This window comes from Prunus persica, chromosome G1, assembly GCF_000346465.2.
Source record: "Prunus persica cultivar Lovell chromosome G1, Prunus_persica_NCBIv2, whole genome shotgun sequence".
NCBI lineage: Eukaryota > Viridiplantae > Streptophyta > Magnoliopsida > Rosales > Rosaceae > Prunus > Prunus persica.
Window position 1 is genome coordinate 2,877,006 of NC_034009.1, and position 15,794 is coordinate 2,892,799.

General features: G+C 36.0%; 1 protein-coding gene across 1 annotated transcript; it reads left to right on the forward strand.

Annotated features, from left to right (window-relative positions):
- Positions 10,434-15,794, forward strand: LOC18793270 (probable methyltransferase PMT3). Its single transcript, XM_007221939.2, has 8 exons — positions 10,434-10,657; positions 11,481-11,904; positions 12,061-12,225; positions 12,347-12,529; positions 12,775-13,369; positions 14,274-14,386; positions 14,511-14,731; positions 15,162-15,794. The coding sequence occupies exons 2-8, from the start codon at positions 11,626-11,628 to the stop codon at positions 15,481-15,483; spliced, it is 1,878 nt and encodes a 625-aa protein (XP_007222001.1). The 5' UTR covers positions 10,434-10,657; positions 11,481-11,625; the 3' UTR covers positions 15,484-15,794.

A 15,794-nucleotide genomic window follows, 5' to 3' on the forward strand; every position in this document is an offset into this window, starting at 1 on the left:
AGTTCAATTTTATTCTCAGCACTTCATACCAATTTGATCCAAACCGATACTCTCATAAAGTTTGATTGGATTGGATAATGCTTAACCATAGGTAAATTGAATTGAACCCAACCAAGTGTAACAATTTAATACTAAATTAATTATTTTACTACGTACATATGTACTTTTTTTTTAGTACCAGCGATATTCTAAATTATACGAGAGGGGATTTCTCACACACATAAAACCAAGATGCAAAAGAGATTCAAAACTAGACCTTTAATCTACAAATCCAGACTCTTTTCTACTAAATTAGACTCGTTGGCCATATTTTTCTCTTATTACTTACCAAGAAAGAAGTTAGTATTCGATAAAACTGTGGCTAGCCTTGTTCCCCAAAACGCTAGCCATTAGTAACCTAAAACTCTTCCCTCAGACCCAAAAAAAAAAAAAACAAACCTAAATTCTTCCCCTTGTAGGCACAAACAAACCACCACAGTAGCAGCATGAGTCATATTGTAGAGCAACTTTTCACGTTCCGAGGACAAAAAAAAATATTTACCATAAATGAAACGGGTACGAGAATTCCACATAATTCAGTTCACTGCTTCCATCTCAGTCACTCGTCTTTCATTTATTTTTTCCTGTTGTTTCCATCGCACGTGCTGTCCTGTCATTGATGTCGGTCAATAGCATGATCCCAGACTGATCTCTGTTATGCAACTCACGTGGCTTCATCAAGGCCTATCACTGTCCCCTCTTTATTTGGACCCTAAAATGTGACGCCATCTTCACAGACTCCACAGTTACTTCTTTTTTTTCTTTTGGCCACTAGACTCACAGTTACTTTCCCCGCAGTAAAAGAATTTATTTCACAACTCGGGTCAGAATTCAATGTTTGTATATGATCCCACCGCACCGCATGAGTGATTCAGTTTGGCCAATCACATCACCTTGCTCATATTATGAACAGTCTGATGGACGAGAAACATTTCTTAATTGTTAGTTGTATATAAGTATATATATACAACTAATTTGAAATTAATTGATAATAAATAGAGAGGTTGAAGATCTTTTAAATACTCATGCAAAGTTTTCATTCTTTGAAGTGAGATATTCTGAACCGCTTACTTTGCATATAGTGTTTTTTGAACCTAACACATGGACAATTCTTATTGAATAATGTGGAAACACATATGATTGAAGGAGAGGAACTCGGAAGTGCGAGTTGTTTGATCAAGCAGGTTTGTCATGGATATGCTGATAGGAACCCTTTTGTTGTCTTTAAAGATTCTAGTTCTTCTAAGGAGAGGTGAGCGCTGAAGCCATGAAGAGCTTCATCATAAGTGTATACGAGAGATGCAGATTAGGTTAGAATAGGAGATGATGAGGACTTGAGGGACTCGACTATGAAAGTATACCAGCTAAAAGTCTTGGGCATGGCCGATATGTATATGTTCATATGAACAATATTAATATACTTGGACCTTTTTTCAGAAATTGTTTTGGCTTGTGTATGACTTGGCAAAAGAAATAGCAGGCATAGCCAACGAGGGTAAGTTAAGTTGATAAGAATCGTTATCTTTGCTATCAAGGCCTAGATTCGAGTCCCGCTGCTGACAATCCCTCTTATTGGGTAATCTATAAAAACCAAAAAAAATGGGCTAAGACTCTCTCTATAAGTCCTCAAAAAGACCTTGGTATGTTTTGATCCTGGGATGGGGTAGCTTCCCCTCCTCCTAAACTTTTTTTTATAAAAAAAAAAGAATAAATAAATAAATAAAGCAGGCAAAGAAGAGTTATCTGAATTAGAGACCCCATTTATTTTCATAAATAACATTCTCTTTATCTTATATATAAATGGGAAGGGGAGACAAAAAATTGTGTTCTTTTTGTGGCTTCTTCTCATGTAATCCCTGGAAGATAGATTCTGCTCTTTATTTTCATAAGCTTTTGGTATAAAACTCGACGAGTAATTGAAAGAACATTAATAATTTATAATGCATGTTGTTTTATTACAGATGCTGTATAGTTAAGTACTGAAATTAGTAGATTAATTATCGAGCGGGGTTATCACAGTAGTTGTGGCCCTCACCTGCTTGGCATTCAGAATCGAAACCGTCTTTCCTCCCAATGTAACCAAAAAAAATTAGTAGGTTAATTGTTTGACAATTTAGAAATGCGCAAGCTCACTTCTTTGTAAACACCAAATGGTATTTAACCGATTTGGGGTTCTCATGTAGCATGCTTGTAGTAAAACAAGCCAGTATATATGAGGTCGCTTTTGGGACTTCCTTCCCATATGCATCCTAGGCCTCCTATCTGAAACTTTTGATACAAGTTCTAGCTAGCCCATTACGTAAGGAGAAAACGTAGAATTTGATTCAAATAAGAGGCAATTTACATAAAGAACTTTTCTTTTGCTCTTTTTCTTCTTCTACTGAAGTGTTAAATTACGTCGTTGCAATGCTACCCAAAATCATCATGCTACATTATCTCTTTTTGTATCTGGTTGTTGATACTTGACATCATCCTTCATTTCATGAAAGGATTAGGTTGGCATCATTATCTGCATGTTTACTAATCTGTAGGCACAGGTGAAAGAACAAGATCTGGCACTGGGGAAAGAAGCCCCGGGGGAACAGAAATCAGTCTTACCTCCACATCGCGGGTGCCCCGCTTTAGTGTCCTTGCTTCGAGAGGGAGTTTATCAATACAAGGAGTAGGACCTGAATGAAAGCCAGTACGGTACCACTCTCTCCTTTGAGGAGAGGCAAGGGGATCTTGGAAGAGTTTTCATTAATTGTTTATTAAATTTTAAATTGAAATTGAAACTAGTTTGATTACTAATATGTCTTTGTTCTAAATAAATTATTTTATATTCAAATTACTCCAAAATCAAGAATTGAATTCATGATTTTGTATGCAGTCCATTTATATATATTTTTTAAATACAAATGATAGTCTAAACTACAAAGAGGAGGGAGGTTTCACACACACTACTGAAGTGCCATAGGAGTTTGAACCTGAGACTACTAGTCTGTAAGTCAATGACATTTTCCACTAGGCTAGACTCCGTTGACAAAAACTAGTTTACATTTTCATTTCTTTACGTGAAGTAAACACAAAAATCCGTAATCAAAATCAAAATAAGGAGTTGTAGAATCTTCCCTTGCTATATTGGCCCTTGTCCTTGTTCCCGCTGAAATTTAAAAGTGTGATTTTTCACAAGATGAGTCCAATTTCAGTTACTAAAACGGGTTCAAGCCCAATCGCCATTCGTTGTGGTCATGGCAAATTGGTCTAACGTCCCAAATTGATTTCTTAACCCTTTTTTTTTTCTTTTTTTTCTTTTTACAGGATTTCTTAACCCATTGGGTGGGTTCAGTTCAGAGTAAGATTTTATATATATATATATATATATATATATATATAAGAGCATGGAATGGAACAAGTGGAGCAACCGCACATCTAAGAGCATTTCCCTCGGGCTGGGGGGGGTTTGGGGCAAAAAACGAAGTCCAGCAGCAAAAGTCCAGCCCGGGTGAGAGTGGGGGCCACCAAAACGGGCAGGCCCGAAGGCGAATTTGGCCCGAGCTCGGGCTCGAAGTCTGGGACAAAATAGCTGACGTCAGCATGGCGTCAGCCCTGAAATTTTGAATTTTTTTTTACCGTTGGCGCGTGCATTGCACGCGCCAACGTTAAAAAAATTTTCAAATCAACGCTACAGTGCCGCCAACGGCTCTTTGACACGTGGCGGCCTCTGGTCGCTCCGATTGGAATTTTTTCTTCAATCCAACGGCAGCCAATTTTTCTGCCAAAAAAAATTGAAAAAAAATCGAATTTTTTTTTAAAAAATACACAAAAATTACAGAATTTTTTGTGTATAAATACCAACCAATACTCTTCACTTTTAACACCAACTCCTCATATATTTTCTTCTCCTTCTACTATTGTTCACTTTCTCCTCAAATTTTATTCACTTTCTATTCAATATTTTTTCACTTTGAAGTTGTAATTTTTTTCTAGCATATTATGGGTTCTTCTAATGAAAATGGAGGGGCATGGAGCATGATGGAAGATGTTAGCTTATGTGAGGCTTGGGTCCAAGTTAGTCATTGTCCCGTAACGGGCAATGAGATTAAATTTTCTCATATGTGGAAAAAAATTCATCAAGCATTTTGTGAAAGGGCAATTGGTTCTACACGTACAGAAATGGCATTATCCAGTAGGTGGAAAGTTCTTAACAAAGAGTTGGGGAAATGGAGAAATGCCTTAGCAAAATCGATTGACAACCATCGAAGCGGAGAAAATCTTAGCAGTGAGGTAAATTATTTGTCATTTTTCTTCTATTAATTTCTATGTCATATTAATTTTTATTTAAATGTTTCTTGCAATTTATATATTTTGTTAATATGTCTCTAGTTTTTTTTAATACATGTTGCATTTTTTTATTATTTCTTTAATTTCCATTAGTTTTTTTTTACATGTTGCATTGCCAATATTTTAAAAATTCTCTTGCATTTCCATTTCATTTTTTTTATAGATTATACAAGCACAAATGTGGTTTGGTGCTACTGGCCAAGGGAAAAAAAGTTTCAACCATACCCATTGTTGGGAGGTGGTGAAGACTTGTAAGAGATTCCAAATTATTCCAACCGGTCCGACGGTAGTCTTGAACGAGACTCCACTTCGTGAGACGCCGGCATCGGATTCACCTATGGATTCCTCGATGAATCTAGACTCACCCATTGAAAATGAGCCAAGGCCTATTGGGAGGAAGGCGACGAAGGCGAAGAGAGGGAGTAATTCTAGCAAGAATGCATCTCAATTTTTGGAGGAACTTTCAAAGCACCAAGCCATGAGAATTGAAATGGACTTGAAACAACAAGAGCACGATATGGCTATTCAAGTAGAATATGCAAAAGAAAGGGAGTATGTACGCAAAGAAAGGGAGTATGTACGCGAACAAAACATTGAAAAAAAAGATCGGGAAACAATGGTCATGGATACAAGCCATATGTTCCCTGAAACAAAATAATATTGGAAGCTAGAACGAAGGGATGTTATGAGACGAAGACTTTTTCGTGACGATGGACCTAGCAACACGGATTGGTTAAATGATGGAAACCATTAAAATAGTTTGTTTGCCTTTCATGTCTTAGTTTACTTGCCTTTGATTTCATTGTTTTTTTTTTATTATTAGTTTTTTTTGTTTTCTTTAATTCATGTATTTTATTTTATTATTAGTTGTATTGCTTTTCTTTTAGTCAATAAAGAAAATATTCAACAAAAATCCTTCTTATTCAAAACATTCCATACATAAAAAACAAACCACAACCAAAGCATAAAAAATAAACAACCCACAACCAAAGCATAAAACATAAACAACCCACTCACAACAAAAAATAAACAACATACAACATAAACATAATAAAATAAAAACAACTTCTTCACTTCACTTTATTCACCTTCACCTTCATTTCCTTCATTGCCTTTCACCGCCCATAAATGCTCCATCAAGTCAACTTGACGGTGTTCATGAATATACGACGATTGCATCTCCGTGTAGCGATCAATCATACGCGGCATGAAACTACCGTCTCTAACCAACGGTTCATGCTGCACTGCTTCTCCATTTGGCCCCACTGGTTTTTCATAAATTCGTGTTAGGGTCGTGTCCATGAAATTTGGTTCATACACGTCATCAGCATCGTAATCATATTCATCTTCCACAATCATGTTATGGAGGATGATACAAGTCATCATTATACTCCTAAGCACCTCCTCGTCAAATAGACGTGCCGCGCCCCTGATAATAGCTTACCGAGCTTGAAGGATACCAAAGCACCTCTCAACATCTTTTCTGTACCCCTCTTGATAGCGAGCAAAAAAATTTTCCTTATGGGATCGGGGATGTGGAATTGTTTTCATAAATGTTGTTCACCTCGGGTATATGCCATCAGCTAGATAATACCCGGTCTGGTAGATAGTATTGTTAATTTCATATGTGATATTTGGGGCTTCACCTCTCAAAACATCATTGAACACCGGGGATTGACCTAGGACATTCAAATCGTTTTGAGATCCGGCAACTCCGAAGAAGGCGTGCCAAACCCATGTATCAAAACCAGCAACTGCTTCCAGGATGATACTTTTCTGCCCTTTTCTATTTCCGTAGTCCCCTTGCCAAGCAGTTGGACAATTTTTCTACTGCCAGTGCATGCAGTCAATGCTACCAATCATGCTAGGGAATCCTCGAGACTCAGCTTTTTGGAGAAGCCTTTGCAGGTCCCTGGGCGTAGGTCTGCGGAGGTAGTCTCTGGTGTACAGAGTTTCCACTGCATCACAAAATCGCACCAAGCTCTCCAAAATAGTGGACTTCCCCATCCGAGCAATCTCATCCACCTGATCAGCAGATGACCCATACGCCAACATTCGTATCACAGCTGTGAACTTCTGCTCTGGAAGAAGTCCCAAATTTCCAGCTCAATTTCTCTTTTGAACAAAATATTCATCATAATTGCAAATATCATGCATGATTTTATTGAACAAATGGGGTTGCATTCTATATCTCCCTCGAAAATGAACATCAGAGTACAGAGATTATGGGATAAAATAATCTTCCATAAGATTCTTACCCTGGGAATGTCTATGTCTGTCCACATTTGGGCGACGGCCTTCTCGTGAACCACGGCAAGCCTGCTTTTCTTCCTCCAGCAAAGCAACTGCTATGCCAAGTTGCTCATCTAGTTCTCTCTGCGCCCTTTTGCTTGCAGCTCGTCTACGCATTCTTTCTCTAGTTTCTCGCTCTTGCCTCTCCAAAACCTCTTCCATGTCTGCCATTGAGAATGGAGAATGAAATCTAAAATTTGAGAAATGGAAATGTAGAGAAGAACTGGTGTGGGAGGTATGAGCTGAACCTCTGATTTTATAGAAAAATGTACACAGATAGATATGACACGCGGCGCAATCTTAGATGGTGAAAATCTTATCTGAAATTTGAAATTCAAATGAAATTTCAAATTTCAAATTTATCTGAAATTTGAATTCCGAAATGTATCTGAAATTTGACATTTTGAATTTATCTGAAATTTAAAACCGAAAATCTTATCCGATATGAATAGTATTGACACGTAGGAACCCAAAAATCGTATCCGAAAATATTATCCAAATTAATTGTTTAAGTAAACAAAATTGTGAAAAAAATAAAAAAAATGAATAGTAATTGCCATGGCAAGCCCCAACTGTTGGAAACACATTTTGCTGGAGGGGGGCTAGGGCAGCCACTATTCACGTGAATAGTGCCTGCCCTAGGACTAATCTTGCCATGGCAAGAGTCAACTGGTGAAAGTGCTCTAAGGACCCCCTGAAAGTGCAGCACCATATCATGGAATCGTAGGTGGAGTGGAGTTGTTCGTCAAGTTGCTCCTTTTTCAACTCCCCATTGCTGGGTTTCGGATCCCACAAGTGCTTCTTTAGGTGCTTCTTCAACTTTTCTTTTTTGTGATCATAGAAAACCCAAAAACTTTTTTTTTTTTTTAAATTAAAAAAAAAAGTAAATTTCATTAACTGGGAGTATTGATCACAATAAAGTCATGAGTAGTACAATTCATTAACTGTACATGCCCTTCTTCTAATCGGTTCCCAACTCTATTTCCATGTGACTTCTCCATCTACATATTTTCTTTTTTTATTTACTAGACAAAAGTAAAAACAATAAAATCAAGAATTTGTTATCTGGTCATTATTTGCAGGGAGGACCTTTTTTTTTGTCGGTCAGGCCCCTAAAATGTCAAGATCAGCCTTGAGTATCCAAGTAAACATTTCAAACAAACTAATTGAACGGAGGGTAATGTCTGTGATTTAGTTGAGTGCGTGTACTAGTTTGTCGAACTTTAAAAGATTGCGTATCAATTTAAAATCGACTTTATAATTTGGAGAGTTTTATCTTATGTACTTAATCTTTAGAACATTACGTGGCAGATAAATTATATGACAATGTTTAACTTATTTAAAGTAAATAAACTTTGAAGTGAGACCTTAATTAAGAACACCCATGTAAAATCGATTGGAAAATATGTGAAGGGGAAGACTGCCTGGCTAGCTCAACCGAAAGCTTCAATTCAAGGCAAGGGATCGTCAAGGACAAGTGTGGCATGATTAAGACCTTTATGATTTTCTAAGTTGTCAATGACTTATATAAAAATATCGTGTGAGAGAATGATTTTGCGTAATACTATAAAAGAAGCTTAAAATGGAAAATAATGATAATACAAAATACAAAATTTGTAACTCAAATGGTTAAGAGTATTTATGCATGCACTCGAGATCCTAAGTTCGATTCTTTCCTCACTCAATATCACTTGTGTAAAAATAAAAAAATAAAAACACCAACTCATTAAGAAACTCTTTACTAATCCAACTGTCCTAACCATAATTAAGCTGCAATATAGTCTAACAGTCCTACCAAAAAATGATCTATATGTAGTGATAAGTTGGTGGATGCTGTGTTTTCATTTCATGTTAAATTATGGAAGGCAGATCTTAATAAATCCACTCCAACCTTCCTTATCACAGTTTTCCTTGACCACCAGTTAACCACATTGGACATGGTGCATGGCAACTGGCAAGTCACATGCTAGCTCTTTCCAGAAGGGCGTTGGCCAATCTTTTTTCATGATTAGTCTTCATCCTATATATTATCTTGAAGACTTTTTTTTTTTTTTTTTAATTTTAAAAAATCTATAATTTAAACAGTTCGCATTAATGAAGAGTGTTGAAGTACTAATCAATTGGTATGTTGACAAATGGAGTGCTTACCATGATATAAGCTTCTCTTGTTGATAAGAATTAGATATATTTTGCTGGGATTTGTAACTTAAATAATTAAGAGTATTTATCTCTGTATATAAGGTTTTAGGTTTATTTTCTTATCTTCTAATATCGCTTGTAAACAAAAAATATAGACTTTTTTTTTAAAAATCTAACAAGCAAGGGAGATTCAATCTTAGCTGAGAATTAGTTCTCTCTCTATTGCCAGTAGGGTCTAATCTAATGCAAGGGGCTTTAACTTGCAAATCATAAGTCTTAAGTTTGAACCCCTATAACATCATAGTTGTATGTGTATGAAAAATCTCTCTATCCTATAATTTAGACAATCATTTATATTAAAAAAAATACATAAACGACGGAAATTCAAACTTGAGATTTCTTTCAACTTTAGAATAACATTAAACAGTTAATAGAACACATAATTCTCCAATTTTATAACCATATATATATATATATCATTTAAAACCTGGCAAAGATAATTTGGACACTACTTGTTATCATAAATAAATGAAAAGTAAGTGTTAAAGTATTGAGAGGAGAAGAACGTAGAGCAAAGGAGTTGAGAGAGAGAGAGATTGTCAAACTTTGTATGTGCAAGCTTAGGGTATTTTTTTTATAACTTTTTCTTAAAGAGAAAATTCTAACTTAAGATCTCTTCTAATATTTTGGAAGAGAAGTCACACTAAATAATTAATTAATTGGTTGTAAGCTTATTTTTATATATTATACATTATAATATATATTATTATTAACGAACCAATTAATTAATAATAATATATATTGAGGTTTAAGTCGCTTAATGGTAGAAAACTAGTGAAGTGATTGGACTTCTGGCGGCAAGTATAGTTATTTGTTAATTGTTGTCTTTGTCAGATGTGTCGGTGAGGCTTGTCTTTATGTACGTTAAAATCTCATTTCAATTAGTCCATAACATCTGTCATATCATATATATCTCGATCAACTCCATAAATACATACAATCCTATTACGATACAATAAGAATTTTACAAGCACATAGCGACGGAAAATACTTCCACCCTTTTATGTAAGTATGAGTTTTTATATTTTTGTAAATAGTAATGTCATATGTGTGTATAAGTTTTTTTATTTTTTATTTTTAATAAATTATTTTTGTATATATGTCAAATTGTGATTCATAAAAAAGATGAGTATCTCCTAATAGACAAGAAGATAAACAGTATCCCACAGTTACACATAATTGCCATAATATATATATATTTTTTAATCCCAAACTTTCTTCCTTTTGTCTTTATGATCTTGTTATGATCTGTCATGCTACCAATTTTTCTTTGTGGTGTCATTTAGGGGTAAACGTTTAGAATTTAAAATCTAATACATGCTGTCCAACTAGAGATATAGTTAAATAGAACTTTAGAAGACTGTAGTTTTGACCATAAACACAACACAACAGAAGTTTTGAAGATCAACTTGGGTTATTTTTCCCCTTTAATGGCAGCCATAAATGTAGTTCATAATTCAAGTATGAATTGTGAATTAGATTTACCCCGTCTGTGATTAAATCTGAAAGTGAGCTTTTGCATTTATGAATTTTTATTGAAAGTATGGACCACAACGATATCGACATAACAGTTGAACACTATTTGCCTCTCTTTCTCTTGGGCTCAGACTCAAATATAGAATAAGTTAAAAAAACCCAAAAACTCTTGAGATCTAATCTCCCTCCTTTCTTTTTTTGCCTCCTCCCTCCCCTTTCCTTTTAAGGAAGTACCAGAGCGTCTCACTTTGGATCCTTTCATACTAAAGCAGGGATCTTTATGGACCACTGGCTGACTTACCCACTTCGTTATTCGATCAAAACTCAAGTAAGCTCTTGCTCCAATTTTCACTTTGCAAAAAGTATTGATCTTTTGCTGGATCTGGGTGAATTTGCATTCTGGGTTTGGTTTATTTGGTGGGTTTTAATGCTTACTGTTATGAATTTGGTAGTTTTTTTAGTGCAAGGGTGAAGGGTTGTTGAGGAGATTCTATAATGCAAAATGTAATTGAATTTTTGTCCCGGATCTGTGAGTTAAACTTCATTGAGTGTTGTCATTGTTTCCCTTTCAATGCAGTGGAGAAACATGGACCAACATCTATTTTCGTTTATATATATTTTTTCTGCTTATGCTGGATCAATCACTTTCATTGCTCTTTCATTGCTTAGTTGCCAATTTACCAGATACAATTGTACCTGGTTAGCATCAAGTAGCTTTTCCCGCTTTATCAATTAATGGTCCATGGGTGTTTCTTGGACGTTTCAACTCTTGTGAGGCAAATTAGCAACTTTACATTTATTTTGACATTACCGGGGTGATTAGGAATAGCTGTTAGTTGACAATTTTTTTTTTTTGTGATTCTAATAGATGGTGTTTGAGTGGTAAGATCCAATTTTTTTTTTCTTCTCTGTGCCCTTAATTATTTAAATTTGTTTTGTATGATTACTGGACTGCTTGAGTATTGTATCTTGATTTCCGTTCTGAAGATTTTCATTGCCAAGAATGAGCAAGAATATCTTTTCGTTTGTTCTTTGCACCTTTGTTCCTTGAGCTTTTGAACTGAGTATGCATGCAACAGCAGAACTAGCACCTCCTATTATGCCCGGATGGGCTGCAATTTTTGATGGTGTTGTTTGGTATTGTTTTACAGGTTTATTGTATCTAGTCTAATGGATCTTTAAGAAATTTGTGGCATTGTCTTTCATATAAGAGCTTTGGAAAGGCAACGCTTGGCATTTGCAACAGAGAATTACATAGCAGATATTTTTGGGTAGAAGAACTTCAAAACTACGTAAATGACGCGGGGGAGATCTGATCTGTCTCAAAAGAAGCGTATAATCACATCTCTGTGTGTTTTGGGAATCTTTCTTGGTTTCCTGTATGTATATCATGGATCCATTTTTGGCTCTCAAAGTCATGGTGCATCAGCACTAGAATATGGTAGCAGATCCTGGAGAAAGCTCGGTTCATCTTATTTGGGAGGGGATGAAGATAATGATAGCAAGCAGGATGAATCTTCAACAAAATATGGGCAGGAAGATGGAGAGGAGGATGTCATTGTGAAGAGCTTCCCTGTGAGTTCTATATTGCTAAACTCTGTATCTTCTTCTCCTCCCCCTCCCCCACGAAAAAAATCCTCCAAAAATATTTGATTTTAACCTGTAAGCTTTGGACTGTTTTGTTTGACATGTAGTGTCCTTGTTTCATTTGTCTACTCATGATTTTTAAAGGTTTGTGATGATCGGCATTCAGAACTTATTCCCTGCTTAGACAGAAATCTTATATACCAAATGAGACTGAAGCTGGACCTGTCTTTGATGGAGCACTATGAGAGACATTGCCCTGCTCCAGAACGGCGGTACAATTGCTTGATTCCTCCTCCACCAGGGTACAAGGTATTGTTGTGTTAAAGCTGAGTAGAAAAACTGGTGTTTATTATCTTCTTATTCTTGCAGTTATCTTCTATTCCCAGATTATGTTGATAGTAAACATTCCTGTTCTTAACTTCATCTACAGGTCCCAATCAAATGGCCCCAAAGCAGAGATGAAGTATGGAAAGTAAACATACCTCATACTCACCTTGCACAAGAGAAATCTGACCAGAACTGGATGATTGTAAAAGGTGAAAAGATAGTGTTCCCTGGGGGAGGCACACATTTTCACTATGGAGCCGATAAGTATATTGCTTCAATTGCAAATGTAAGATTGCTTCCACTTTGTCTTTTTCAAGAAAAGTATTGGTGGCTGACATTATCTCTTTAAATATCTTTGTGAACTTCAACTTTACTTTGGCCGTATAGGATCTTGCGAACTTTTATATACCCATTTCCTATTGATTGAGTGCTTGTATTTCCATATTTAGAATTTCAGCTCCTTTGGTACATTTTATACATCTTGTGTTGCATGGATGAAGCAATAATGATTATGTTGTTTTCAACTGGCAGATGCTCAACTTTTCAAAAAACAATTTAAACAATGAAGGAAGGTTACGAACAGTTTTTGATGTTGGTTGTGGAGTTGCAAGTTTTGGAGCCTATTTGCTATCGTCCGATATCATGGCAATGTCCTTGGCACCCAATGATGTGCATCAAAACCAGATCCAATTTGCTTTAGAAAGAGGAATTCCAGCATATCTTGGTGTTCTAGGAACCAAAAGGCTTCCTTACCCAAGCAGATCCTTTGAACTTGCCCACTGTTCCCGTTGTAGAATTGATTGGCTTCAAAGAGATGGGATCCTTCTTCTTGAGCTGGATAGGTTGCTCCGACCAGGAGGCTACTTTGCATACTCATCACCAGAAGCATATGCACAAGATGAGGAGGATCTTAAAATATGGAGAGAGATGAGTGCCCTTGTGGAACGCATGTGTTGGAGAATAGCTGCAAAAAAGAACCAAACTGTCATTTGGCAAAAACCACTAACAAATGACTGTTATATGGAAAGAGAACCTGGTACTCAACCTCCTCTCTGCCGATCTGATGATGATCCAGATGCAGTATGGGGTGTGCCAATGGAAGCTTGCATCTCAACATACTCTGATCGTGAGTGTTTCCTTCGTATGTTTTATTTTTTACATCAACGGAAACTGGTTTGAATAAACTTTTATTTGGTTAGCAATATCGTTGTGCGATTTAAGGTGATACTGGCATATTTCCAATAATTTGGTTGTTTATATGCCAAAAATAGACAAAATCAACATCGGGAATGACTCGAAGGGCACATGAGGAATGCAGGAATGATCTTCATAGCAATGTCCTTGTATAACTTCTTCAAATAACTATGGTTAGATATCTAGATTCTAGACAACACAAGAGAACAAAAAAATTGAAATTAAGAGTAAATGGGCTGTGTGCCACCTGGGATGGGAAACAAGTTTGTTTGTTACTATATTTGTCATCACTGTTTGAGAAAAACAAAAAACGAAGAAATTGTTATCACTGCACAGTATATTTTTGAACTGTTCTACATTTTATTGTTTTGTCCTAGATTTGGTTCTTTTTAATATGATTGTTGTGTGTTCCAGAAATCATGATTGTGATTGTGATCCCAAAACCTCTGAAAATGTTTTTTTAACACTTAACACAAACTGGTCTTCTACGGCTCTCAAATTTGAGGTGCCAAAAAAGATCTGGTCATAACAATTAGCGGTGATATTTTCATTGTCATCATTATTCATGACCTGCTTTGAAGATCTAGTGATTTCTTTTTCTTTTTTCTTTTTTCGGTTTTCCATATTGTTTTGTAGATTTATGTGAATGTCTTCCTTCCCATCTATATAGGTCATTATTTTCTTGTTGACGAATACCTAAACATAAGCAGCATTGGTTTTCAAACTATTTAAAGGAAAAACCATTCATAATTTTATGGGGATGCCTTGTCAAGTAGATTTAACCTGGCTATGGATGGATCTGTCTGCTAACCAATGTTTTTTCTTGGCATAATCAGATGACCATAGGGAAAAGGGGAGTGGATTGGCCCCCTGGCCAGCTAGATTGACAGCTCCTCCTCCTCGACTTGCTGATTTTGGCTATTCAAATGAAATGTTTGAAAAAGATACGGTACAATTGCAAGCACTCTGTTTACACGTTTTAGATTGTAATTTTGCACTGTTTGCCTTATGGATGTACTACTCAGAAACATGTTAAATGATTTCATTGCTTTGGTATTGCTCTTATTGTGCAGGAACTTTGGCGACACAGAGTTGAGAATTATTGGAATCTCTTGAGTCCGAAGATCGAATCAAACACTCTGAGGAATGTGATGGATATGAAATCAAACATGGGGTCGTTTGCAGCTGCTCTGAAGGACAAGGATGTTTGGGTGATGAATGTTGTCCCTGAAGATGGACCAAATACACTTAAGCTGATATATGACAGAGGCCTTATAGGCTCCGTTCACAGCTGGTATGCAAATCAAGTTACGGAAATATGTAAAGCATGTCATTTTGATGAAACAACTCATTTAATATTATATCCATTTAAATTCCCATCATGTTTTTTACACCTCGAGTCATAGAACTTTATAGAACCTTCATGTTAAGTAAGGTTGGGTATTGTTGCCTTTCTAGACTTAGTGAGCAATATAGATCCATTTAGGGTGTTAGAAAATATCTAACTTGGCTTAGTGACTGCAAGCGGCAAACAATCTTTGAAACTTTGTCTTCATATGTTCCTAACTCAGTGAACCTATTTCATGTTAATCGGTTAGATGATTGATTTACATCTTTTTCTCATTTTCCAAAATCATGCCTTAGAGATTATTAGGATAAAAAGAAGATTCAGATTGCATTAGGATTTGTTGTATTGTGATTAACTGGAGTGTCTACTTTGACAGGTGTGAAGCCTATTCGACATACCCCCGCACTTATGATTTACTCCATGCTTGGACTGTATTCTCTGACATAGAAAAGAAAGAATGTAGTGCTGAGGATCTGTTGCTTGAGATGGATCGCATACTCCGGCCTACTGGTTTCATAATCATCCGTGACAAACAATCAGTGGTAGATTTCGTTAAGAAGTACCTAACGGCATTGCACTGGGAAGCAGTGGCAGTAGCCGACTCCAGTATAGATTCAGACCAGGATGGAGACGACGTTTTGTTTATTATCCAAAAGAAAATATGGCTGACAAGTGAAAGCCTCAGGGATTCGGAATAGGAAAATGCCCTCTTGGGTCCCTGTTTCAGTTTCCCATTATTTATCTGCTGCTTCAAGGGATTAAAAGCGTGTCCCAAGCGGTGATCTAGTAACAGTAAATTTTGTAGCATTAAATGAAGTTTACATCATTTCTTTTTTTTTTTTTTATATTTATTTTTCTTTTGGGTATTGATTTTATTTATAAAGCAAAGGACTAACTGCATCTATAGGCTACTCTTCAAATTTTTTTTTTCTCTCTTTTTGGATTTTCTGTAAGCTACTTTGCTATTCATTAATAATCAAATCATATGGCTTCCAAATTATGAAACTTA